Source organism: Corvus hawaiiensis, chromosome 31 (assembly GCF_020740725.1).
Source record: "Corvus hawaiiensis isolate bCorHaw1 chromosome 31, bCorHaw1.pri.cur, whole genome shotgun sequence".
Classification (NCBI taxonomy): domain Eukaryota; kingdom Metazoa; phylum Chordata; class Aves; order Passeriformes; family Corvidae; genus Corvus; species Corvus hawaiiensis.
In genome coordinates, this window is record NC_063243.1 from 62,967 (window position 1) to 85,692 (window position 22,726).

A 22,726-nucleotide genomic window follows, 5' to 3' on the forward strand; every position below is an offset into this window, starting at 1 on the left:
CTCTGCGGCCACTGCGGCCACCGGGGGGTCCTGGGGTCACCTGGGGGGTCCTGGGGTCACTCTGGGGTCACCTGGGGGGTTCTGGGGTCACCTGGGGGGTCCTGGGGTCACTCTGGGGTCACCTGGGGGGTCCTGGGGTCACTGGGGTCACACTGCGGCCACTGGGGGGTCCTGGGGTCACCTGGGGGGTCCTGGGGTCAGTTGGGGGGTTCTGGGGTCACTGGGGTCACTCTGCGGCCACTGCAGCCACTGGGGGGTCACTGGGTCACTCTGGGGTCACCTGGGGGGTCCTGGGGTCAGTTGGGGGGTTCTGGGGTCACTCTGCGGCCACTGCGGCCACCGGGGGGTCCTGGGGTCACCTGGGGGGTCCTGGGGTCACTCTGCGGCCACCAGCGGGGTCACTGGGGGGTTCTGGGGTCACTTTGGGGTCACCTGGGGGGTGCTGGGGTCACTGCGGCCACCGGCAGGTCCTGGGGTCACTTGGGGGGTCCTGGGGTCACTCTGCGGCCACTGGGGGGGTCCTGAGGGTCACTTCAGGGTCACTTTGGGGTCACCTGGGGGGACCTGGGGTCACTCTGTGGCCGCTGTGGCCACTGGGGGGTGCTGGGGTCACTTCAGGGTCACTTCAGGATCTCCTGGGGTCACTCTGTGGCCACTGCGGCCATCCTGGGGTCACCTGGGGGGTCCTGGGGTCACTTCAGGGTCACTCCGGGGTCACTTGGGGGGTCCTGGGGTCACTCTGCAGCCACTGCGGTCACCTGGGGGTCCTGGGGTGACTTTGGGGTCACCAGGAGGGTCCTGGGTTCACTTCGGAATCACTTGGGGGGTCCTGGGGTCACCTGAGGGGTCCTGGGGTCACCTGGGGGGTCTTGGGGTCACCTGAGAGGTCTCAGGGTCACTCTGCGGTCACCAGGAAGGTCCTGGGGTCCCTTTGGGGTCACGTTGGGTCACCTTAGGGGTTTCAGGGTCACATTGGGGTCCCCAGGGTCACCTGGAGGGTCCTGGGGGTCACTTTGGGGTCACCTGAGGGGTCTCAGGGTCACTCTGGGGTTACCCAGAGGGTCCTGGGGTCACTTGAGGGTCCCCAATGCCACCTGAGGGGTCCCAGGGTCACTTTGGGGTCACCTGGGGGTCACCTGAGGGGTTCTGGAGTCGCTTTGGGGTCACCTGAGGGTCCCTGGGGGTCACTTTGTCACTCTGGGGTCATTTGGAGGGTCCAGGGGTCACTTTGAGGTCACCTGAGGGTCCCCATTGTCCCCTGGGGTCACTGGGAGGGGTCTCAGGGTCACCTTGGGGTCCCCAGTGTCCCCTGGGGGTCACTCTGGGGTCACCTGAGGGGTTCCAGGATCACTTTGGGGTCACTTGGAGGGTTCTGAGTGTCCCCATGTCCCCACCTGAGGGTTCCCAGGGTCACCTGGGGGGTCCTGGGGTCACTCTGGGGTCACCTGGAGGGTCCTGGGGTCATTTTGGGGTCACCTGGAGGGTCCTGGGGTCACTTTGGGGTCACCTCCGAGCTCCCGGTGTCCCTTTGGGGTCCCCGCTGTCCCCTGGGGGGTCCCTGGGTCACTCTTGGGGTCCCCAATGTCCCCTCCCGGCCCCCCCCACGTCCCCTCCCCATCCTCGGGGTCCCCCCCAGGGTGTCCCCAACCCCCCCCCCCGATGTCCCCGGGGTGTCCCTGGGCTGTCCCCAAACCCCCCGATGTCCCCAGGGTGCCCCCAACCCCCCCCGATGTCCCCGAGGTGTCCCCAACCCCCCCCCCCCCCCCCAATGTCCCCAGGGTGTCCCCGAGGTGTCCCCAACCCCCCCGAGGTGGCTCCGTCGGCGCAGGGACTTTATTGCTTTGGGGACACCGGGGTGGCACCGGGGGGTGGTGGCACCTTGGGGACACTTCGGGGGTGGCGGTGGCACCTCAGGGACGCTTTGGTGGCGCTGCGGTGGTGGCACTTTGGGGACCCGGTGGCACTTTGGGGACACGATGGCACTTTGGGGACCCGGTGGCACCGGGGGGGTGGTGGCACTTTGGGGACCCGGTGGCACTTTGGGGACACGATGGCACTTTGGGGACCCGGTGGCACCGGGGGGTGGTGGCACTTTGGGGACACGGTGGCACCGGGGGGTGGTGGCACTTGGGTGGCACTTTGGGGGCGCTGCGGGGTCACTGCGAGGTGCTGGCACTCGGGGACATTTTGGGGACGTTCGGGGACGTTTTGGGGACATTCGGGGACGTTTTGGGGACGTTCGGGGACGTTTCGGGGTCCGTCGGGGTCATCTGAGGGGACAAACGGGAGCGGAGGTGTCACCAAATGGCCCCAAATCTACCTGGGAGCCCCAAAATGACCCAAATTCACCCCAAACATGCCCAGGAGCCCCAAAATTCCTGGAATTCACCCCGGAATCCCTCAAATTCACCCCAAACCGACCCAGGAGCCCCAAAATCCCTGGAATCCACCCCAATTCCACCTGGCAGCCCCAAAACCCCCCGAATTCATCCCAAAATCCCAATCCCACCTGGCAGCCCCAAAACACTCTTGAGTTCACCCCAAAATCCCTGGAATTCACCCCAATCCCACCTGGGAGCCGCAAAACCCCCGAATTTTCCCCAAAACCCCACCCAGGAGTCTCAAAATCCCCGGAATTCCCCCCAAACCCCACCTGGCAGCCCCAAAACCCCCGGAATTCACCCCAAAATCCCAACCCCACCTGGCAGCCCCAAAATCCCCCGAATTCCCCCCAAAAGCCCCGAATTCACCCCAAAACCCCACCTGGCAGCCCCAAAATCCCCTGAAATCACACCAAAATCCCCAGAATTCCCCTCCAAAACCCCCGGAATTCCCCCCAAAAACCCCAAACCCCCCCCAGACTCCCCCCAAGCCCCGCCCCCACCTGGCAGCCCCAAACAGCCCCGAATTCCCCCAAAAACCCCAAAAACCCCCGAATTCCCCCCAAACCCCACCTGGCAGCCCCAAACCCCCCGGAATTCCCCCCAAAAACCCCAAATCCCCCGGAATTCCCCCCAGATTCCCACCTGGCAGTCCCAAAAACCCAAAACCCCCAAGTCGCCCCAAATTCCCCCCAAAACCCCAAATCCCCCGGAATTCCCCCCAAACCCCACCTGGCAGCCCCAAAACCCCCAGAATTCCCCCCAAAACCCCAAATTCCCCCCAAATCCCCCCGAACTCCCCCCAAAACCCCAAATCCCCCCGAATTCCCCCCAAATCCCCCCCAAACCCCAAATCCCCCGGAATTCCCCCAAATCCCCCCGAATTCCCCTCAAAAGCCCCAAATCCCCGGAATCCCCCCCAAACCCCACCTGGCAGCCCCAAAACCCCTGGAATTCCCCCCCAAAAACCCCCAAATCTCCCCGAATTCCCCCCAATCCCCACCTGGCAGCCCCAAATTCCCCCAAAATTTCCCCCAAAAACCCCCAAATTCCCCCCAAACCCCCCGGCCTCCCCCCCGCCCCTCCCCCACCTGGCAGCCCCAAAACCCCCGGAATTCACCCCCAAAACCCCGAATTCCCGCCCCGCCCCCACCTGGCAGCCCCAAAACCCCCGGAATTCACCCCAAAAACCCCGAATTCCCGCCCCGCCCCCACCTGGCAGCCCCAAAACCCCCGGAATTCACCCCCAAAAACCCCGAATTCCCGCCCCGCCCCCACCTGGCAGCCCCAAAACCCCCGGAATTCACCCCAAAAACCCCGAATTCCCGCCCCGCCCCCACCTGGCAGCCCCAAAACCCCCGGAATTCACCCCAAAAACCCCGAATTCCCGCCCCGCCCCCACCTGGCAGCCCCAAAACCCCCGGAATTCACCCCAAAAACCCCGAATTCCCGCCCCGCCCCCACCTGGCAGCCCCAAAACCCCCGGAATTCACCCCCAAAACCCCGAATTCCCGCCCCGCCCCCACCTGGCAGCCCCAAAACCCCCGGAATTCACCCCCAAAAACCCCGAATTCCCGCCCCGCCCCCACCTGGCAGCCCCAAAACCCCCGGAATTCACCCCAAAAACCCCGAATTCCCGCCCCGCCCCCACCTGGCAGCCCCAAAACCCCCGGAATTCACCCCCAAAAACCCCGAATTCCCGCCCCGCCCCCACCTGGCAGCCCCAAAACCCCCGGAATTCACCCCAAAAACCCCGAATTCGCGCCCCGCCCCCACCTGGCAGCCCCAAAACCCCCGGAATTCACCCCAAAAACCCCGAATTCCCGCCCCGCCCCCACCTGGCAGCCCCAAAACCCCCGGAATTCACCCCCGAAAACCCCGAATTCCCGCCCCGCCCCCACCTGGCAGCCCCAAAACCCCCGGAATTCACCCCCAAAAACCCCGAATTCCCGCCCCGCCCCCACCTGGCAGCCCCAAAACCCCCGGAATTCACCCCAAAAACCCCGAATTCCCGCCCCGCCCCCACCTGGCAGCCCCAAAACCCCCGGAATTCACCCCAAAAACCCCGAATTCCCGCCCCGCCCCCACCTGGCAGCCCCAAAACCCCCGGAATTCACCCCAAAAACCCCGAATTCCCGCCCCGCCCCCACCTGGCAGCCGCGCGCCAGCGCCCCCACGGCGCGGGGCAGGCACGTGACCAGGTCCAGGATTTCGGCGGGAACTTTGGCCACGCCCACAGCGCCGGCCCCGCCCACCAGCGTCAGCCGCTGCATCGCCGCCAGGGGGCGCGCTACGGCCTCGGCCACCTGAGGGGAGGAAAAGGCGGGCTCAGGTTTGGGGGTCGGGATTCGGGGTTTGGGCTCAGGTTTGGGGTCTGGGGTCAGGTTTGGGGTTTGGGGTCACATTTGGGGTCAGGTTTGGGGTCACATTTGGGGTTTGGGGTCAGGTTTGGGGTTTGGGGTCACGTTTTGGGTCAGATTTGGGGTTCGGGATTCAGGGTTTGGGGTCAGGTTTGGGCTTTGGGATTCGGGGTTTGGGGTTAGGTTTGGGGTTTGGGGTCAGGTTTGGGGTCACATTTGGGGTCAGGTTTGGGGTTCGGGGTCAGGTTTGGGGTCAGGTTTGGGGTTTGGGGTCACATTTGGGGTTTGGGGTCACATTTGGGGTTTGGGGTCAGGTTTGGGGTCACATTTGGGGTCAGGTTTGGGGCTCGGGGTCAGGTTTGGGGTCAGGTTTGGGGTTTGGGGTCACATTTGGGGTTTGGGGTCAAGGTGTGAGGTTTGGGAATGAGGGGATTTGGGGTTTGGGGTCACATTTGGGGTCCGGGGTCAGGTTTGGGGTCACATTTGGGGTTTGGGGTCAGGTTTGGGGTTTGGGGCCACATTTGGGGTTTGGGAATGAGGGGATTTGGGGTTTGGGGTCACATTTGGGGTTTGGGGTCAGGTTTGGGGTTTAGGGTGACATTTGGGGTCAGGTTTGGGGTTTGGGGTCAGATTTGGGGTTTGGGGTCACATTTGGGGTCAGATTTGGGGTTCGGGATTTGGGGTTTGGGGTCAGGTTTGGGGTTTGGGGTCACATTTGGGGTCAGGTTTGGGGTTTGGGGTCAGGTTTGGGGTTTGGGGTCACGTTTGGGGTCAGATTTGGGGTTCGGGATTTGGGGTTTGGGGTCAGGTTTGGGGTTTGGGGTCAGGTTTGGGGTTTGGGAATTAGGGGATTTGGGGGTTGGGGTCAGGTTTGGGGTTTGGGGTCACATTTGGGGTTCGGGGTCAGGTTTGGGGTCACATTTGGGGTCAGATTCGGGGTCAGGTTTGGGGTTTGGGAATGAGGGGATTTGGGGTTTGGGGTCACATTTGGGGTTTGGGGTCAGGTTTGGGGTTTGGGGTCATGTTTGGGGTCAGATTTGGGGTTCGGGATTCGGGGTTTGGGGTCAGATTTGGGGTTCGGGATTCGGGGTTTGGGGTCAGGTTTGGGGTCAGGTTTGGGGTTTGGGGTCAGGTTTGGGGTTTGAGGTCAGGTTTAGGGTTTGGGAATGAGGGGATTTGGGGTTTGGGGTCACATTTGGGGTTTGGGGTCAGGTTTAGGGTTTGGGAATGAGGGGATTTGGGGTTTGGGGTCACATCTGGGGTTTGGGGTCAGGTTTGGGGTTTGGGGTCACATTTGGGGTCAGGTTTGGGGTTTGGGGTCAGGTTTGGGGTTTGGGGTCACGTTTGGGGTCAGATTTGGGGTTTGGGGTCAGGTTTGGGGTTTGGGGTCAGATTTGGGGTTTGGGGTCAGGTTTGGGGTTTGGGGTCACATTTGGGGTTCGGGGTCAGGTTTGGGGTCACATTTGGGGTCAGATTCGGGGTCAGGTTTGGGGTTTGGGGTCACATTTGGGGTCTGGGGTCACATTTGGGGTTTGGGATTTGGGGTTCGGGGTCAGGTTTGGGGCCACATTTGGGGTTTGGGGCCACATTTGGGGTTTGGGGCCACATTTGGGGTTTGGGGTCAGGTTTGGGGTTTGGGAATGAGGGGATTTGGGGTTTGGGGTCACATTTGGGGTCAGATTCGGGGTCAGGTTTGGGGTTTGGGGTCACATTTGGGGTTTGGGGTCAGGTTTGGGGTTCGGGGTTCGGGGTTCGGGGTTCGGGGTTTGGGGTCAGATTCGGAGTCACATTTGGGGTTTGGGGTCACATTTGGGGTCACATTTGGGGTCAGATTTGGGGTTTGAAGTTCAGGATTTGGGGTTTAGGGTCACGTTTGGGGTTCAGGGTTTGGGGTCACATTTGGGGTTTGAGATTCAGGGTTTGGGGTCAGATTTGAAGTTTGGGGTGCAGGATTGGGGTTTGGGAATGAGGGGATTTGGGATTGGGGTTTGGGGATTGGGATTTGGGGTCAAATTTGGGGGTTGGGAATTCGGGATTCAGGGATTTGGGGTCAAATTTGGGGATTTGGGACCGGATTTTGGGGTTTGGGAATGAGGGGATTTGGGATTTGGGGTTTGGGGATTGGGATTTGGGGTCAAATTTGGGGGTTGGGAATTCGGGATTCAGGGATTTGGGGTCAAATTTGGGGATTTGGGACCGGATTTTGGGGTTTGGGAATGAGGGGATTTGGGATTGGGGTTTGGGGATTGGGATTTGGGGTCAAATTTGGGGATTTGGGACCAGATTTTGGGATTTGGGAATGAGGGGATTTGGGATTTGGGGTCAAATTTGGGAGTTTGGAGCTGAAATTTGGGGGTTTGGGGTCAAATTCGGGGATTTGGGAATACGGGAATGTGGGATTTGGGGATTGGGGATTTGGGGCCAGGATTTGGGGCTGAAATTTGGGAATTCGGGGCTGGAATTTGAGGAGTTGGGGTCAAATTTGGGGATTTGGGATCGGATTTGGCGTTTGGGGTTTGGGGTCAAATTTGAGGTTTGGGGTTTGGGGCTGAAATTCGGGGATTTGGGATCAGATTTGGGAATTTGGGGAGTCAGGATTTTGGGGATTCGGGATTTGGGGGTTCGGGATTTGGGGCTGGAATTTGGGAGTTTGGGGCTGAAATTTGGGGATTTGGGATCAAATTCGGGGATTTGGGGCCGGAATTTGGGGGTTTGAGAGCAAATTTGGGGATTTGGGGCTGGAATTCGGGGATTTGGGGTCAAATTTGGGGATTTGGGGCTGGAATTTGGGAATTCGGGTCCAAATTCGGGAAAAATGTTGAGGTTGGGGCTGAAATTTGGGAATTTTGGAGGAAAAACTGGAATTCCGGGCTGAAATTTGGGAATTTGGGGCCAAAAATTGGGAATTTTTATCCAAAATTTGGGGATTTGGGGCCAAAATTGGGAATTTTTATCCGAAATCTGGGAATTTGGGGCCGAAATTGGGAGATTTTGGGGAGAAATGTTGCGGTCGGGGCTGAAATCCGGGAATTCCGGAGGAAAACGCTGAATTTGGGGGGAAATCCGGGAATTTGGGGAATTCTGGGAATGCCGGGGCTGAAAGCTGGGAATGGGGGGGAATCGGGAATTCGGGGCCACCAAAATGTCCCCAGAGTGTCCCCAAATGTCCTTAAATGTCCCCAAAGGGTCCCGGAGCTGCCACCCCCGGCTGTCCCCAAGGTGTCCCCAAAAGTCCCCAAAGTGTCCCCAAAATGTCCCAAAATGTTCCCAAATGTCCCCAAGGTGCCCCAAAGTGTCCCCAAAGTGTCCCCAAAGTGTCCCCAAATATCCCAAAATGGCCCCAAAACTCCCCAAATGTCCCAAAGTGTCCCCAAAGTGTCCCCAAATGTCCCTGCCGTGTCCCCAAAATGTCCCCAAAGTGCCCCCAATGTCCCCAAAAGTCCCCAAATGTCCCCAAAGTGTCCCCAAAATGTCTCCAAATGTCCCCAAAATGTCCCCAAATGTCCCCAAAGTGTCCCCAATGTCCCCAAAATGCCCCCAAATGTCCCCAAAGTGTCCCCAAAATGTCTCCAAATGTCCCCAAAATGTCCCCAAATGTCCCCAAAGTGTCCCCAATGTCCCCAAAATGTCCCCAAATGTCCCCAAATGTCCCCAAAGTGTCCCCAAATGTCCCCAAAGTGTCCCCAAGGTGCCCCAAAATATCCCCAAATGTCCCCAAAGTGTCCCCAAAGTGTCCCCAATGTCCCCAAATGTCCCCAAAGTGTCCCCAATGTCCCCAAAATGTCCCCAAATGTCCCCAAAGTGTCCCCAAATGTCCCCAAAATGTCCCCAATGTCCCCAAAATGCCCCCAAAGTGTCCCCCAAATGTCCCCAAAGTGTCCCCAAATGTCCCCAAAGTGTCCCCAATGTCCCCAAAATGCCCCCAAATGTCCCCAAATGTCCCCAAAGTATCCCCAATGTCCCCAAAATGTCCCCAATGTCCCCAAAATGTCCCCAAAATGTCCCAAATGCCCCCAAATGTCCCCAAAGTGTCCCCAAATGTCCCCAAAATGTCCCCAAATGTCCCCAAAGTGTCCCCAAAATGTCCCAAATGTCCCCAAATGTCCCCAAAGTGTCCCCAATGTCCCCAAAATGTCCAAAATGTCCCCAAATGTCCCCAAAATGTCCCCAAATGTCCCCAAAATGTCCCCAAATGTCCCCAAAGTGTCCCCAAATGTCCCCAAAGTGTCCCCAAATGTCCCAAAAGTGTCCCAAATGTCCCCAAATGTCCCCAAATGTCCCCAAAATGCCCCCAAATGTCCCCAAAGTGTCCCCAAAATGCCCCCAAATGTCCCCAAAGTGTCCCCAAAATGTCCCAAATGTCTCCAAATGTCCCCAAAATGTCCCCAAATGTCCCCAAAGTGTCCCCAAAATGTCTCCAAATGCCCCCAAATGTCCCCAAATGTCCCCAAAGTGTCCCCAAAATGTCTCCAAATGTCCCCAAAATGCCCCCAAATGTCCCCAAAGTGTCCCCAAAATGTCCCAAATGTCCCCAAATGTCCCCAAATGTCCCCAAAGTGTCCCCAAAATGTCTCCAAATGTCCCCAAAATGCCCCCAAATGTCCCCAAAGTGTCCCCAAAATGTCCCCAAAATGCCCCCAAATGTCCCCAAAGTGTCCCCAAATGCCCCCAAAATGTCCCCAAATGTCCCCAAAGTGTCCCCAAGGTGTTTCCAAGGTGCCACCATCTCCATGTCCCCAAAATATCCCCAAATGTCCCCAAATGTCCCCAAGGTGCCCCAAAGTGTCCCCAGAGTGTCCCAGAGCTGCCACCCCCCAAAATGTCCCCAAATGTCCCCAAAGTGTCCCCAAATGTCCCCAAGGTGCCACCACCCCCCCGAAGTGTCCCCAGAGTGTCCCCCGCTGTCCCCAGAGTGTCCCCAAGGTGCCACCACCATCCCCACGTCCCCAAAGTGTTCCCAGGTGTCCCCAAAATGTCCCCAAATTGTCCCCAAGGTGTCCCCAAGGTGCCACTCCGACCTCTGTGTCCCCAAAGTGTCCCTGAAGTGTCCCAGAGCTGCCACCCCCAAAGTGTCCCCAAAACGTCCCCAAATGTCCCAAAATGGCCCCAAAATGGCCCCAGTGTCCCCAAATGTCCCAAAAAATGTCCCCAAAGTGTCCCCAAGGTGCCCTAAAATGTCCCAAATGTCCCTGGAGTGTCCCCAAAATGTCCCAAAAGTGTCCCCAAAATGTCCCCAAATGTCCCCAAAGTGTCCCCAAGGTGCCCCAAAATGTCCCCAAATGTCCCCAAATGTCCCCAAATGTCCCCAAATGTCCCCAAAGTGTCCCCAAATGTCCCAAAATGGCCCCAAAACTCCCCAAATGTCCCTGCCGTGTCCCCAAAGTGCCCCCAATGTCCCCAAAAGTCCCCAAATGTCCCCAAATGTCCCCAAAGTGTCCCCAAAATGTCCCCAAATGTCCCCAGTGTCCCCAATGTCCCCAAAATGCCCCCAAAGTGTCCCCAAAATGTCCCAAATGTCCCCAAATGTCCCCAAAATGCCCCCAAATGTCCCCAAAGTGTCCCCAATGTCCCCAAAATGTCCCCAAATGTCCCCAAATGTCCCCAAAATGCCCCCAAATGTCCCCAAAGTGTCCCCAAAATGTCCCAAATGTCCCCAAATGTCCCCAAATGTCCCCAAAGTGTCCCCAAATGTCCCCAAAATGTCCCCAAATGTCCCCAAAGTGTCCCCAAAGTGTCCCCAAAATGTCCCCAAATGTCCCCAAAGTGTCCCCAAGGTGTTTCCAAGGTGCCACCATCTCCATGTCCCCAAAATATCCCCAAATGTCCCCAAATGTCCCCAAGGTGCCCCAAAGTGTCCCCAGAGTGTCCCAGAGCTGCCACCCCCCCAAAATGTCCCCAAATGTCCCCAAAGTGTCCCCAAATGTCCCCAAGGTGCCACCACCCCCCCGAAGTGTCCCCAGAGTGTCCCCCGCTGTCCCCAGAGTGTCCCCAAGGTGCCACCACCATCCCCACGTCCCCAAAGTGTTCCCAGGTGTCCCCAAAATGTCCCCAAATTGTCCCCAAGGTGTCCCCAAGGTGCCACTCCGACCTCTGTGTCCCCAAAGTGTCCCTGAAGTGTCCCAGAGCTGCCACCCCCAAAGTGTCCCCAAAACGTCCCCAAATGTCCCAAAATGGCCCCAAAATGGCCCCAGTGTCCCCAAATGTCCCAAAAAATGTCCCCAAAGCGTCCCCAGGGTGCCCTAAAATGTCCCAAATGTCCCTGGAGTGTCCCCAAAATGTCCCAAAAGTGTCCCCAAAATGTCCCCAATGTCCCCAAAATGTCCCCAAATGTCCCAAAAGTGTCCCCAAATGTCCCCAAAGTGTCCCCAAAGTGTCCCCAATGTCCCCAAAATGTCCCAAAAGTGTCCCCAAATGTCCCCAAAGTGTCCCCAAAGTGTCCCCAATGTCCCCAAAATGTCCCCAAAGTGTCCCCAAATGTCCCCAAAGTGTCCCCAAAATGCCCCCAAATGTCCCCAAAAGTCCCCAAAATGTCCCCAAAGTGTCCCCAAAATGTCCCAAATGTCCCCAAAGTGCCCCCAAATGTCCCCAAAGTGTCCCCAAAATGTCCCAAATGTCCCCAAATGTCCCCAAATGTCCCCAAAGTGTCCCCAAAATGTCCCCAAAGTGTCCCCAATGTCCCCAAAAGTCCCCAAAGTGTCCCCAAAATGTCCCAAATGTCCCCAAATGTCCCCAAAATGTCCCCAAAATGTCCCAAAAGTGTCCCCAAAATGTCCCCAAATGTCCCCAAGGTGCCCCAAAGTGTCCCCAAATGTCCCCAAAGTGTCCCCAAATATCCCAAAATGGCCCCAAAACTCCCCAAATGTCCCTGCCGTGTCCCCAAAATGTCCCCAAATGTCCCTGCCGTGTCCCCAAAGTGCCCCCAATGTCCCCAAATGTCCCCAATGTCCCCAAAATGCCCCCAAAGTGTCCCCAAAATGTCCCAAATGTCCCCAAATGTCCCCAAAATGTCCCCAAAATGTCCCCAATGTCCCCAAAATGTCCCCAAAGTGTCCCCAAAATGTCCCAAATGTCTCCAAATGTCCCCAAATGTCCCCAAAGTGTCCCCAAAATGTCCCAAATGTCCCCAAATGTCCCCAAATGTCCCCAAAGTGTCCCCAAAGTGTCCCCAAAATGTCCCCAAAGTGTCCCCAAAGTGTCCCAAATGTCCCCAAAGTGTCCCCAAAATGTCCCCAAAGTGTCCCCAAAGTGTCCCAAATGTCCCCAAAGTGTCCCCAAAATGTCCCCAAATGTCCCCAAAATGTCCCCAAAATGTCCCCAAAGTGTCCCCAAAATGTCCCAAATGTCCCCAAATGTCCCCAAATGTCCCCAAAGTGTCCCCAAAATGTCCCCAAAGTGCCCCAATGTCCCCAAAAGTCCCCAAAGTGTCCCCAATGTCCCCAAAAGTCCCCAAAGTGTCCCCAAAATGTCCCAAATGTCCCCAAATGTCCCCAAAATGTCCCAAAAGTGTCCCCAAGGTGCCCCAAAATGTCCCCAAATGTCCCCAAATGTCCCCAAAGTGTCCCCAAATGTCCCCAAAGTGTCCCCAAATATCCCAAAATGGCCCCAAAACTCCCCAAATGTCCCTGCCGTGTCCCCAAAGTGCCCCCAATGTCCCCAAATGTCCCCAATGTCCCCAAAGTGTCCCCAAAATGTCCCAAATGTCCCCAATGTCCCCAAAATGCCCCCAAAGTGTCCCCAAAATGTCCCAAATGTCCCCAAATGTCCCCAAAATGTCCCCAAAATGTCCCCAAAGTGTCCCCAAAATGTCCCAAATGTCTCCAAATGTCCCCAAAATGTCCCCAAAATGTCCCCAAATGTCCCCAAATGTCCCCAAAGTGTCCCCAAAATGTCCCAAATGTCCCCAAATGCCCCCAAATGTCCCCAAAGTGTCCCCAAAATGTCCCCAAAGTGTCCCCAAATGTCCCCAAAGTGTCCCCAAATGTCCCCAAATGTCCCCAAAATGTCCCAAATGTCCCCAAAGTGTCCCCAAAATGTCCCCAAAGTGTCCCCAAAATGTCCCCAAATGTCCCCAAAATGTCCCAAATGTCCCCAAAGTGTCCCCAAAGTGTCCCCAAAGTGTCCCCAATGTCCCCAAAATGTCCCAAATGTCCCCAAAGTGTCCCCAAAATGTCCCCAAAGTGTCCCCAAAATGTCCCCAAAGTGTCCCCAAAATGTCCCCAAAATGTCCCCAAATGTCCCCAAAGTGTCCCCAAAGTGTCCCCAAAATGTCCCCAAAATGTCCCAAATGTCCCCAAAATGTCCCAAATGTCCCCAAAGTGTCCCCAGCTGTCCCCAGCTGTCCGTGCCGTGCCCCACCTGGGGCAGCCTCTGCAGCACCAGATCCACCACGGCCGCGTCCCGGAACTGCCCGAAGGCCTCGGCCTTGGCCGCCGCCGCCGCCGCCTCCGCCCGCGCCCGCGAGCCCAGGGCGGCAGCTCGGGCAGAGCCCGTCACCTGGGGGGGAGAGGGGGCAGGGACCCCCAAAAATGGGATCGGGGATCCCAAAAATGGGATCGGGACCCCAAAAATGGGATCGGGACCCCCAAAAATGGGGTAAGGAGCCCCAAAACGGGATCAGGGACCCCCACAATGGCCCAGGGCGGCAGCCCGGGCAGAGCCCGTCACCTGGGGGGGAGAGGGGGCAGGGACCCCCAAAAATGGGATCGGGGACCCCAAAAATGGGATCGGGAACCCCAAAAATGGGATCGGGACCCCCAAAAATGGGGTAAGGAGCCCCAAAAACGGGATCAGGGACCCCCACAATGGCCCAGGGCGGCAGCCCGGGCAGAGCCCGTCACCTGGGGGGGAGAGGGGGCAGGGACCCCAAAATGGGATCGGGGACCCCAAAAATGGGATCGGGAACCCCAAAAATGGGATCGGGACCCCCAAAAATGGGATCGGGAACCCCAAAAATGGGATCAGGGAACCCCAAAAATGGGATCGGGACCCCCAAAAATGGGATCGGGAACCCCAAAAATGGGGTAAGGAGCCCCAAAAACGGGATCAGGGACCCCCACAATGGCCCAGGGCGGCAGCCCGGGCAGAGCCCGTCACCTGGGGGGGAGAGGGGGCAGGGACCCCAAAATGGGATCGGGGACCCCAAAAATGGGATCGGGAACCCCAAAAATGGGATTGGGGATCCCAAAAATGGGATCGGGAACCCCAAAAATGGGATTGGGACCCCCAAAAATGGGATCGGGGATCCCAAAAATGGGATCAGGGAACCCAAAAACGGGGTCAGGGACTCCAAAATTTGGGTCAGAACCCCCAAAAATGGGGTCAGGGACCCCCAAAAATGGGATCAGGGAGCCCAAAAATGGGATTGGGGACCCCAAAAATGGCCAAGGGCCGCAGCGCCCGTCACCTGGGGGAGGGAACGGCGTCAGGGACCCCAAAAATGGGATCGGGGACCCCAAAAATGGGATCGGGACCCCAAAAATGGGATCAGGACCCCAAAAACGGCATCGGGGACATTGAAAATGGGGTCAGGGACCCCAAAAACGGGGTCAGGGACCCCAAAAAATGGAGTCAGGAGCCCCAGAAATGGGATCAGGGACACCGGAAATGGGATGGGGAAACCCAAAATGGGGCCGGGACCCCCAAAAATGGGGCCGGGACCCCCAAAAATGGAATTGGGACCCCCAAAAATGGGATTGGGACCCCCGGAAATGGGATCGGGGACCCCAAAACCGGGGTTGGGATCTCCGGAAATGGGATTGGGTTCGTTGGGAATTCCCGGGAATGATGAGAAACCCCAAAAATCCCCCAGAAATACAAAAAAATCCCAGACGTGGGACCCCCAAATCCCCCCAGGACCCCCAAATCCCACCTGGGACCCCCCAAAATCCCTCTGGGATCCCCCAAACCCCACCTGGGACCCCCCCAAATCCCCCCGGGACCCCCCAAAATCCCCCCGGGACCCCCCAAAATCCCCCCAGGACCCCCCAACCCCCCCAGGAGTCCCCAAATGCCACCTGGGACCCCCCTAAACCCCACCTGGGACCCCCCCAAAATCCCCCCAGGACCCCCCAAATCCCACCTGAAATCCCCCAAAATCCCCTCAGGACCCCCCGAACACCGCCTGGGACCCCCCCAAAATCCCCCCCAGAACCCCCCAAAATCCCCTCAAGGACCCCCAAACCCCCCCACGACCCCCCAAAATCCACCTGGGATCCCCCAAAATCCCCTCAGGATCCCCCCCAAACCCCCCCACGACCCCCCAAAACCCCCCCCAGGATCCCCCAAAATCCCCCTGGGACTCCCAAAATCCCCTCAAGGACCCCCAAACCCCCCCCAGGACCCCCCAAAATCCCCCCAGGCCCCCCCAATCCCCCCCGGCCCCCCCGGCCCCGCGCTCACCCTGAGGGCCTCGGCCTCGGCCTCCGCCTGCAGCAGCACCTGCATCCTGTAGGGGGCGCCAAGTCAGGGGGGCGGGGCCTCTCTTAAAGGGGCAATGGCTCACCATGAGTGGGACCACACGGGTGGGGGAGTGGCTGGTTTGAAGTGGGCGTGGCTTCCCCTAAAAGGGGCAGGGGGTTCTTAAAAGGGCAATGACGTCACCTGAGATGCGGGCCATGTGTTTCTTAAAGGGGCAATGGCTCCAGACACACTGGTGGGGCCCACCAAAGTGGGATCATGGCTGACTGGAAGGAGGCGTGGCTTAACTCTAAAGGGGCGTGGCTCCCCTTAAAAGGGCCATGGCTTTACCCAACAGGGCGGGACCCACAGGGTGAAGTTGTGGCCCCATTTAATGGGAGGAGCTTCTCCTTTAAAAGACTCTCTTAAAGGGGCCATGGGCTCCCATGAAAGGGTGGGGCCCACCAGTTGGGTGCGACTCACTTTAAGGGGGCAGGGCTTCTCTTAAAGGGGCAATAGCTCCATTTATACTGGTGGGACCCACCATGGTGGGGGTGTGGCTTCTTCTTAAAGGAGCAGCGCTTCTCTTAAAAGGGCAATGGTTTCATCTGAACCAGTGGGACCCACCAAGAATGGAATTGCGGCTGACTGGAGGGAGCGTGACTCCTTCTTGAAAGGGCAATGCTTTTCTTAAAAAGGCAATGGCCCCTCCCAAACTGATGGAACCCACTGGGGGTGTGGCTCCCTTAAGGGGTGGAGCTTCTCTTAAAAGGGGCAACACCTCTCTTAAAGGGGCAATGGCTCCACTTGCACTTGTGGGACCCACCAATACAGCAATGTTGGTGCCTTTAAAAGGGCAACAGCTTCACCAAAGCAGTGGGGCCCACTACTGTGAGAGGTGTGGACTCTCCTTAAAAGGGCAATGCTTCTCTTAAAAGGGCAACACTTCCACCCAAACTGGTGGGACCCCCCTAAATGCCACTGGGCCTGACGGGTGGGGGGGGGGGGGACGTGGCTGCCCTTAAAGGGGCCGTGCTCACTTCTGTGCCTCAGCCAGCTGCTCCAGCCGGTAGCGCTCGGCCTCGGCCGGTTTGCGCACGGTGGCCTCGAGCTCCTGCCGGCGCCGCCCGACCTCCTGCTCCTGCAGCTGCGCCCGCTGCGCCCGCTCCACCAGCGCCACCTCGCCGCGCTGCGCCGCGATCGCCTGCTGGGAGCGCGCCGCCTGCGCGGCCACGGGGGGACCGGTGACACCGGGAAGGGTCCCGGGGGCCTCGGGGTGGGGGGGGTGGGGGGGGGGGGTCCTCAGGCAGAAATCTGGGGGGAAATGCCAGGATTGGGAGGTTCCCGGTGTTCTGGAGGGGTCTCAGGTGCTCCAGGTGAGCTCCCAAAGCCTTTTGGGGGTGGTCCCAGCTGTCCTGGAGGGGGGTCCCAGGTGGCCCTGGGGTGGTCCCAGGTGTCCTGGGGGGTCCCAGGTGACCCAGGAGACCCAAATTTGGGGGGGGGGGGGGGGGGGTCCCAAGGAATGGTGAGTCCCAAGCTTCAGGTGAGCTCCCAAACCCCTCCCATCTCCCAGGTGAGACCCCGCCCCCCCCAGATGGCCCTGGGGTGCTCAGGTGGCCCAGGCGGCCCAGGGGGCCCAGGTGAGGCCCCCCAGGTCGGGCAGGTACCTGCAGCTGGAAGGCCAGCTCAGCCGTGGCCCTGCGGGCGCTGACGGCTCCGTCGCACTCGGCCTGGGCCACCTGGAAGTCGCGCTGGGCCCGCGCCGTGGCCTCCTCGCTCAGCAGCTGCGCCGACACCTGCTCCTGCCGCGCCCGCGCCTCCTGCAGGGACTGGGCTCAACTGGGAGCACTGAGAGGGGCTGGGGGATGGGGGATGGGGTACTGGGAGGGACTGGAATGGGACTAGAAGGGTACTGGGCCTACTGGGAGGGACTGGGAGAGCACTGCAGGGCCCTGGGAGTACTGGGAGTACTGGGGAGTGAGTGACAGGAAGGTGCCCCAGCTGTCCCCAGGTGTCCCCATGTAGCCCCAGCTGTCCCAGGTGGCCCTAGGTGGCCCTGGGTGGCCCCAGGTGGCCTCAGGGTCACTCACGCGGATCCCGGCGTCGCGTTTGGCCTCGGCCTCTCCCACGCGGGCGTCGCGCTGCACCTGCGCCGTGCGGCCCTTCCCGAGGGAGCGCAGGTAATCCTGCCGCGGGGACAGCCCTGTGTCACCTCCTGTCACACCTGTGCCACCACCCCCTGTCACCTCCTGTCACACCTGTGTCACCTCCTGTGTCACCTTCTGTGTCACCTCCTGTCACACCTGTGTCACCTCCCGTCACACCTGTGCCACCACCTCCTGTCACCTCCTGTGTCACCTGTGTCACCTCCTGTCACCCCCATCACACCTGTGTCACCTCTGTCACCCCCCGTCACCTGGGCACAGGTAACCCCGGGACTCGGTCACACCTGGGTCACACCCGGGACATCCCAGGTGTCCCCCCAGGGCTTCCCCGGTGTGTCCTAAGCGCCCCCCAGCTGCGCCCAGGTGTGCCCAGGTGTGCCCAGGTGTGTGCCCAGGTGTGTCCCCAGCTGTGCCCAGCTGTGTGCCCAGGGGTGCCCGGTGCCACCTGCTCGTCGTGCACGTCCTTGAGGGTGTAGCTGACCACGGAGATGCCCATGTTCACCAGGTCGGACGAGGCCACGCGGAAAACCTGATCCGAGAACTTCTGCCGGTCCTTGTAGATCTCCTGGGCGGGGCCGGGGGCGGGGCTTAGCAGGGTGGGGCCATGGGGGAGGAGCTTAGCGGGGCGTGGTTGGAGATGAGGGGTGGGTCAGAGGGCGTGGCTTTGAGCTGGGGTGGGGCTTAAGCAAGGGGCAGGGCCAGGCTTAGGGCAGGGGTGTGGCTTGAGCCAAGTGGGTGTGGCTGGGTGTGGGTGGCGCCATGGGGGCGTGGCTTAGGACAAGTGGGTGGGGCAGGGGCATGGCTTGATCTTGGGGGCGTGGCTTAAAAACCAGGGGTGTGGTCAGCCTCGAGGCTGGGGTGTGGCTTGACCCAAGGGGCGGGGCCAAGTGGGCGTGGCTTTGACCGGGGGTGTGGCTTGAGGCCAGGGTAGAGTGGGGGGGGTTAAAGGGGGGGCGTGGCTTGATAAAGGGGAGGGGATGGGGGCGTGGCTTGCACTGGGATGGTGGGGTGGGGGTGGCTTCAACCCGGGGTGGGGCCAGATGGGCGTGGCTTGGAGCGGGGGGTGTGGCTGTGGCCAGGTGGGCGTGGCTTGAGCCAAGGAGTGGGGGTCAGGATTGAGGGGGCGTGGCTTGAGCAGGGGGCGTGGCTTATGGTGGGTGTGGTCAGGGAAAGGGGGCATGTGGTGGGTGGGGCTTTGGCAAAGGGGCGGGGCTTCTGTGGGGTGGAGCTGGGGGCGTGGCTTTGCCAGTGGGTGTGGCCTCTCAGGGGTGTGGCTTTTCAAGGGGGAGGAGCTTGTGGGTCACATGGGGAGGGGACACTTAAAGGGCCACGTCCCTTTTAAGGGGGTGGGCGTGTCCATCCAGGTGGGCATGGCTATCTCAGGGGCGTGGCTTATGGCCCACTGCATCTTCCAAGTGGATCTGGGAGTTCTTAAAGGGGCCATGTCCCATCCCAAGGGGGAGGGAGTCAGTGATACTCCCAAGTGGGCGTGGCTTCCCTGGGGTGGGCGTGGCTCCTCAGCTCGGGGCCTGTCCCCACCTCCACGGTCATGTGGGCCATGATGGCGCGCTGGTGGCCCTCCAGCGTCTCCAGGGCGATCTGGCCGATCTCGCTCTCCGACTTGCCCAGGAACATCTGGCAGGCGGCCGCCAGCATCTCCTTGTTCTGCCCCTGGATCTTCACCTGTGGTGGGAGGGGGAGGGGGGGGGCTGGGATCACCTGGGGACGCCCCCCAGGCCACCCCTGGGACCCCCAAATGGGTGCGGCCCCTTTAAGGTGTCATTGCGGCATTGCCCTTTTAAGAGGCTGCTTGCTTGGCTGGGTAGGGCCTACCACAACAGTGCCCTTTTAAGGGGTCTCCCCGCTTTGGAGGGGGTTTGGGGGTCCCCACCACCCCAAGCCCCTTTCCAGGGAGGTTTTGCCTCCTTTAAGGGGGGTCCTCACCACCCCAAGCCCCTTTTAAGGGGGGCTTGGACCCCTCTAATGAGATTTGGGTGTCCCCCACCCCAAGACCCTTTAAGGGTTGGATCGTGACCCCTTTAAGAAGCTTTTAGGGAGGCCCCACCACCACAAACCCTTTTTAAGGAGAGTTTTTCCCCCCCTAAGGATTTTTAGGGGTCCCCACCACTCCGTGCCCCTTTTAAGGGGGTTTTGCCCTCCCATTACAGGGGGTTGGGGGTCCCCAAAACTTTGAGCCCCTTTTAATGCGGTCCCCGTCTCTAAGTGCCCTTTTTAAGAAGGCTTTTTTACCCCTTTAAGGGTTCCTGGTGGGCCCCACCACTGCGAACCCCCTTTAAAGGGCTCCTTCCTTCTCCCCGCTTTACTTCGAGGGTCCCTCTGCCATCGCCGCTTTAAGGGCGCTCTCAGGTGGGCCCCACCATAACCCTCATTTAAAAGGGCAACACCACCCCCGTTGGTTCCGGCAGGGGAGACTCGGGGGGGGGGGGGGGGTTTGGGGGTCCGGGAGGGAAATTTGGGGGTCCCGAGGCGCTTTTGGGAGGTTCCCAAGAGATTTTGGGGGTCCTGAGAGCGTTTTTTGGGGTTCCAGGCGGGTTTTGGGGTACCCGCCTAGGATATCTGGGGGTCCCGGGGAGGACTCGGGGAATCCCGGGGAGGTTTTGGGGGGGTCCCGGAGGAGATTTTGGGGGGTTCCCGAAAGGATTTTGGGGGGTCCTGAGTGGATTTTTTGCGGTTTTGGGCGGGGGTTTTGGTGTTCCAGGGGGTTAAGTGGGGGTTTGGGGGTCCAGGGGGAGCTGGGGGGTTCCGAGGGGGATTTTGGGGATCCCGAAGGGATTCCTGGGGGTTTTTTGGGGTTACCTGAGCGATGCCGGTGACAGAGATGGGGACCCCATGCCGGGTATAAACCTTCTCACTGCGCACGGGCAGCGTCAGCGTGTTCAGGGAGATCCTGGGGGGTCCGGGGGGGGTCGGGGGGGGTCACCCCAAATCCCTGGGGACCCCCCCCAAATCCCAAAAGCTCCCCCCCAGCCCCCTCCTCACCGCTGGATCTGCTGCAGGCACGGGATCACCAGCACCCGGCCCCCCGCCACCATCACGGGGGGGCTGCGGCAGAAACCTGGGGGGGCACGGACAGCTCGGGGGGGGACCCCAAAATCCCGGAGAGGGGGGGGGGGACACGAGGAGACCCCCAGGAATCCCCGGGAGGGGTCCCAGGAGGGGTTTGGGGGGGGCTGGGGGGGTCCTCAGGAGTCCCGGGGGGGAAATGGATGGGGGGGGACCCTCGGGAAGGGGTTGGGGCGACCCAGGGGTTTTGGGGTGGGGGGAGTTGGGAGGGGTCCGAGGGTTCCCAGGGTGGGTTTGGGGGTTTTGGGGAGGATTCTGGGGGTTCCCTGGAGGTTTTGGGGGATTCTTGGTGTTGGTTCCGGGGAGTTTTGGGGGAGTTCCGGGGAGGTTTTGGGGGATTCTGGGGGTTCTCGGGAGTTCGGGGGGGGGTCCCCAGGAGCCCCCGAGCCCCCCCGAACTCACCCGACACCACCATGGCCTCGTTGGGACCGCAGGTGAAGAACATCGCGGCGGGGGAGAGCGAGGGGCCGATCGGGATCGATCGGGATCAGTCGGGGCCGATCGGGACCGATCGCGATCCGCGACCGCCGCCCCGATCCCGGCAGCCCCCGCGCTCGGCACTTCCGCATTAGAGCGGTGACGTCACCGAAACTGCCATTTCCCATTGGCTGATTTCCCTCGGGCGGGAAAGGAGGCCTATTCTGCCTGGCAACCGATGACGTCACGGATTTCCCGGATTCCCATTGGCCGCCCCGCGCCCTGAAAAACGTTATCCATGGAAAATGAACCATTCCAGTAACGGCCGAGCCCGGAGCTGAGGGGAATGACGGGGACTGGGCAGCTCCAGACCATGGCCGGGTCATGGTCATGGTCATCTCATGGTCATCTCATGGTCATGGTCATCTCATGGTCATCTCATGGTCATGGTCATCTCATGGTCACAATCACATCATGATCATGGTCATCTCCTGCTCATGGTCATCTCATTGTTATGGTCATCTCATGGCCTTGCTCAACACATATCCATGGTGAGTTGTGGTCATCTCATGGTCATCTCTTGGTCACAATCATCTCATGCTGATGGTCACCTCACAGTTAAGGTCATCTCACGGTCACAGTCGTGGTCATCTCACGGTTACCTCATGGCCATCTCATGGCCACAATCATATCATGGTCATCTCACAGTTGCTGTTGTGTCGTGGTCATTTCCTGGTCAGCATCATCTCATGCTCATGCTCATCTCACTGTAATGGTCACCTCATGGTCACTTTGTGGTCATGGTCATCTCATAGTGGTGGCCATCTCATGGTAACCTCATGGTCATTGGTCACCTCATGGTCATCTCATGATTGTCTTGTGGTCAACTCATGGCCACAATCATATCACGGTCATCTCACAGCGATGGTTGTGCCGTGGTCATCTCATGGTCATGGTCATTTTCTGATCACCATTATCTCATGCTCATGGTCATCTCTCTGAAATGGTCATGTCATGGTCATGGTCATCTCATGGTCACCTCATTGTCATGGATCACCTCATGGCCAAGGTTGTGTTGTGGTCATCTCATGGTCATCTCTTGGTCCCAATCATCACATGCTCACGGTCATCTCACAGTCACGGTTATCTCATTGTAATGGTCATCTCATGGTCATGGTTGTGTCATAGTCATGGTCATGGTCATTGCATGCTCATGGTCATCTCATAATTGTCTCATACTGTGGTGGTCAGCAGCTGGCCTGAAGGCCTCACAATAACAATTAATCCCATTTTAGAACTCCCTGGTTTGTAACTGAAATAATGAAGACAGAACTGAAATTATAGAAGTGCCCTGACCAGTGGGTTGTGTAATCTGACCAGTGTGGAGTGTTGAAGAGCAGGCCCAGGCCACTGGGGACACAAGCAGCTCTTGGCTGGTTGGTTGGGTGGCCACTGGCTCAGCCCATAGGGATCGACCGTGTGGAGCTTCAACTCTGTGTAAGTAAAGGAGCACTCGATAAAAGTTGGCTGTTGTGCATGAACCCCGTGTGTCTTGTGGCTTGTCTGTCTCCGAAACTGCGACAGTCTCATTGGTAACTTATGGCCACAATCATATCCTGGTCATCTCACAGCTGTGCTTGTGTCATGGTCATGGTCATCTCATGGTCATCTCTTGGTCACAAGCATCTCATGCTTGTGGTCATCTCACTGTAATGGGCATCTCATGGTCTTCTCATGGTCATAGTTGTGTTGAGTTCATTGCCTGGTCATGGTCATCTCATGATCTTCTGGTGGTCACCTCATGGTTATGATCATGGTCATCTCATGGTCATGGTAATTTCATGGTCATCTCATGATTGTCTCGTGGTCAACTCATGGCCACAATCATATCACGGTCATCTCTTGGCTGTGGTTGTGTCATAGT

The 22,726-nt window shown here is 59.1% G+C and overlaps 1 protein-coding gene across 4 annotated transcripts; it reads right to left on the bottom strand.

The window, feature by feature from the left end:
- Positions 1–1,819: 1,819 nt before the first annotated feature.
- On the bottom strand, positions 1,820–20,953 carry FLOT1 (flotillin 1). Of its 4 annotated transcripts, none has more exons than XR_007200520.1 (13): positions 20,788–20,953; positions 20,302–20,377; positions 20,119–20,209; positions 18,841–18,984; positions 17,747–17,866; positions 17,227–17,322; positions 16,804–16,956; positions 16,177–16,358; positions 15,140–15,185; positions 13,097–13,234; positions 4,532–4,687; positions 2,039–2,270; positions 1,820–1,878 (listed from the first exon to the last, which is right to left on the bottom strand). XR_007200520.1 is itself a non-coding variant. In XM_048289768.1 (12 exons), the coding sequence occupies exons 1-12, from the start codon at positions 20,828–20,830 to the stop codon at positions 2,157–2,159; spliced, it is 1,359 nt and encodes a 452-aa protein (XP_048145725.1). In that variant the 5' UTR covers positions 20,831–20,953; the 3' UTR covers positions 1,820–2,156. The 4 variants fall into 4 exon arrangements, 1 of the variants encoding a protein (XP_048145725.1); XR_007200518.1 differs by having other exon boundaries at positions 1,820–1,963; positions 2,003–2,270; XR_007200519.1 differs by having other exon boundaries at positions 1,984–2,270.
- Between the last annotated feature and the right edge of the window lie 1,773 nt (positions 20,954–22,726).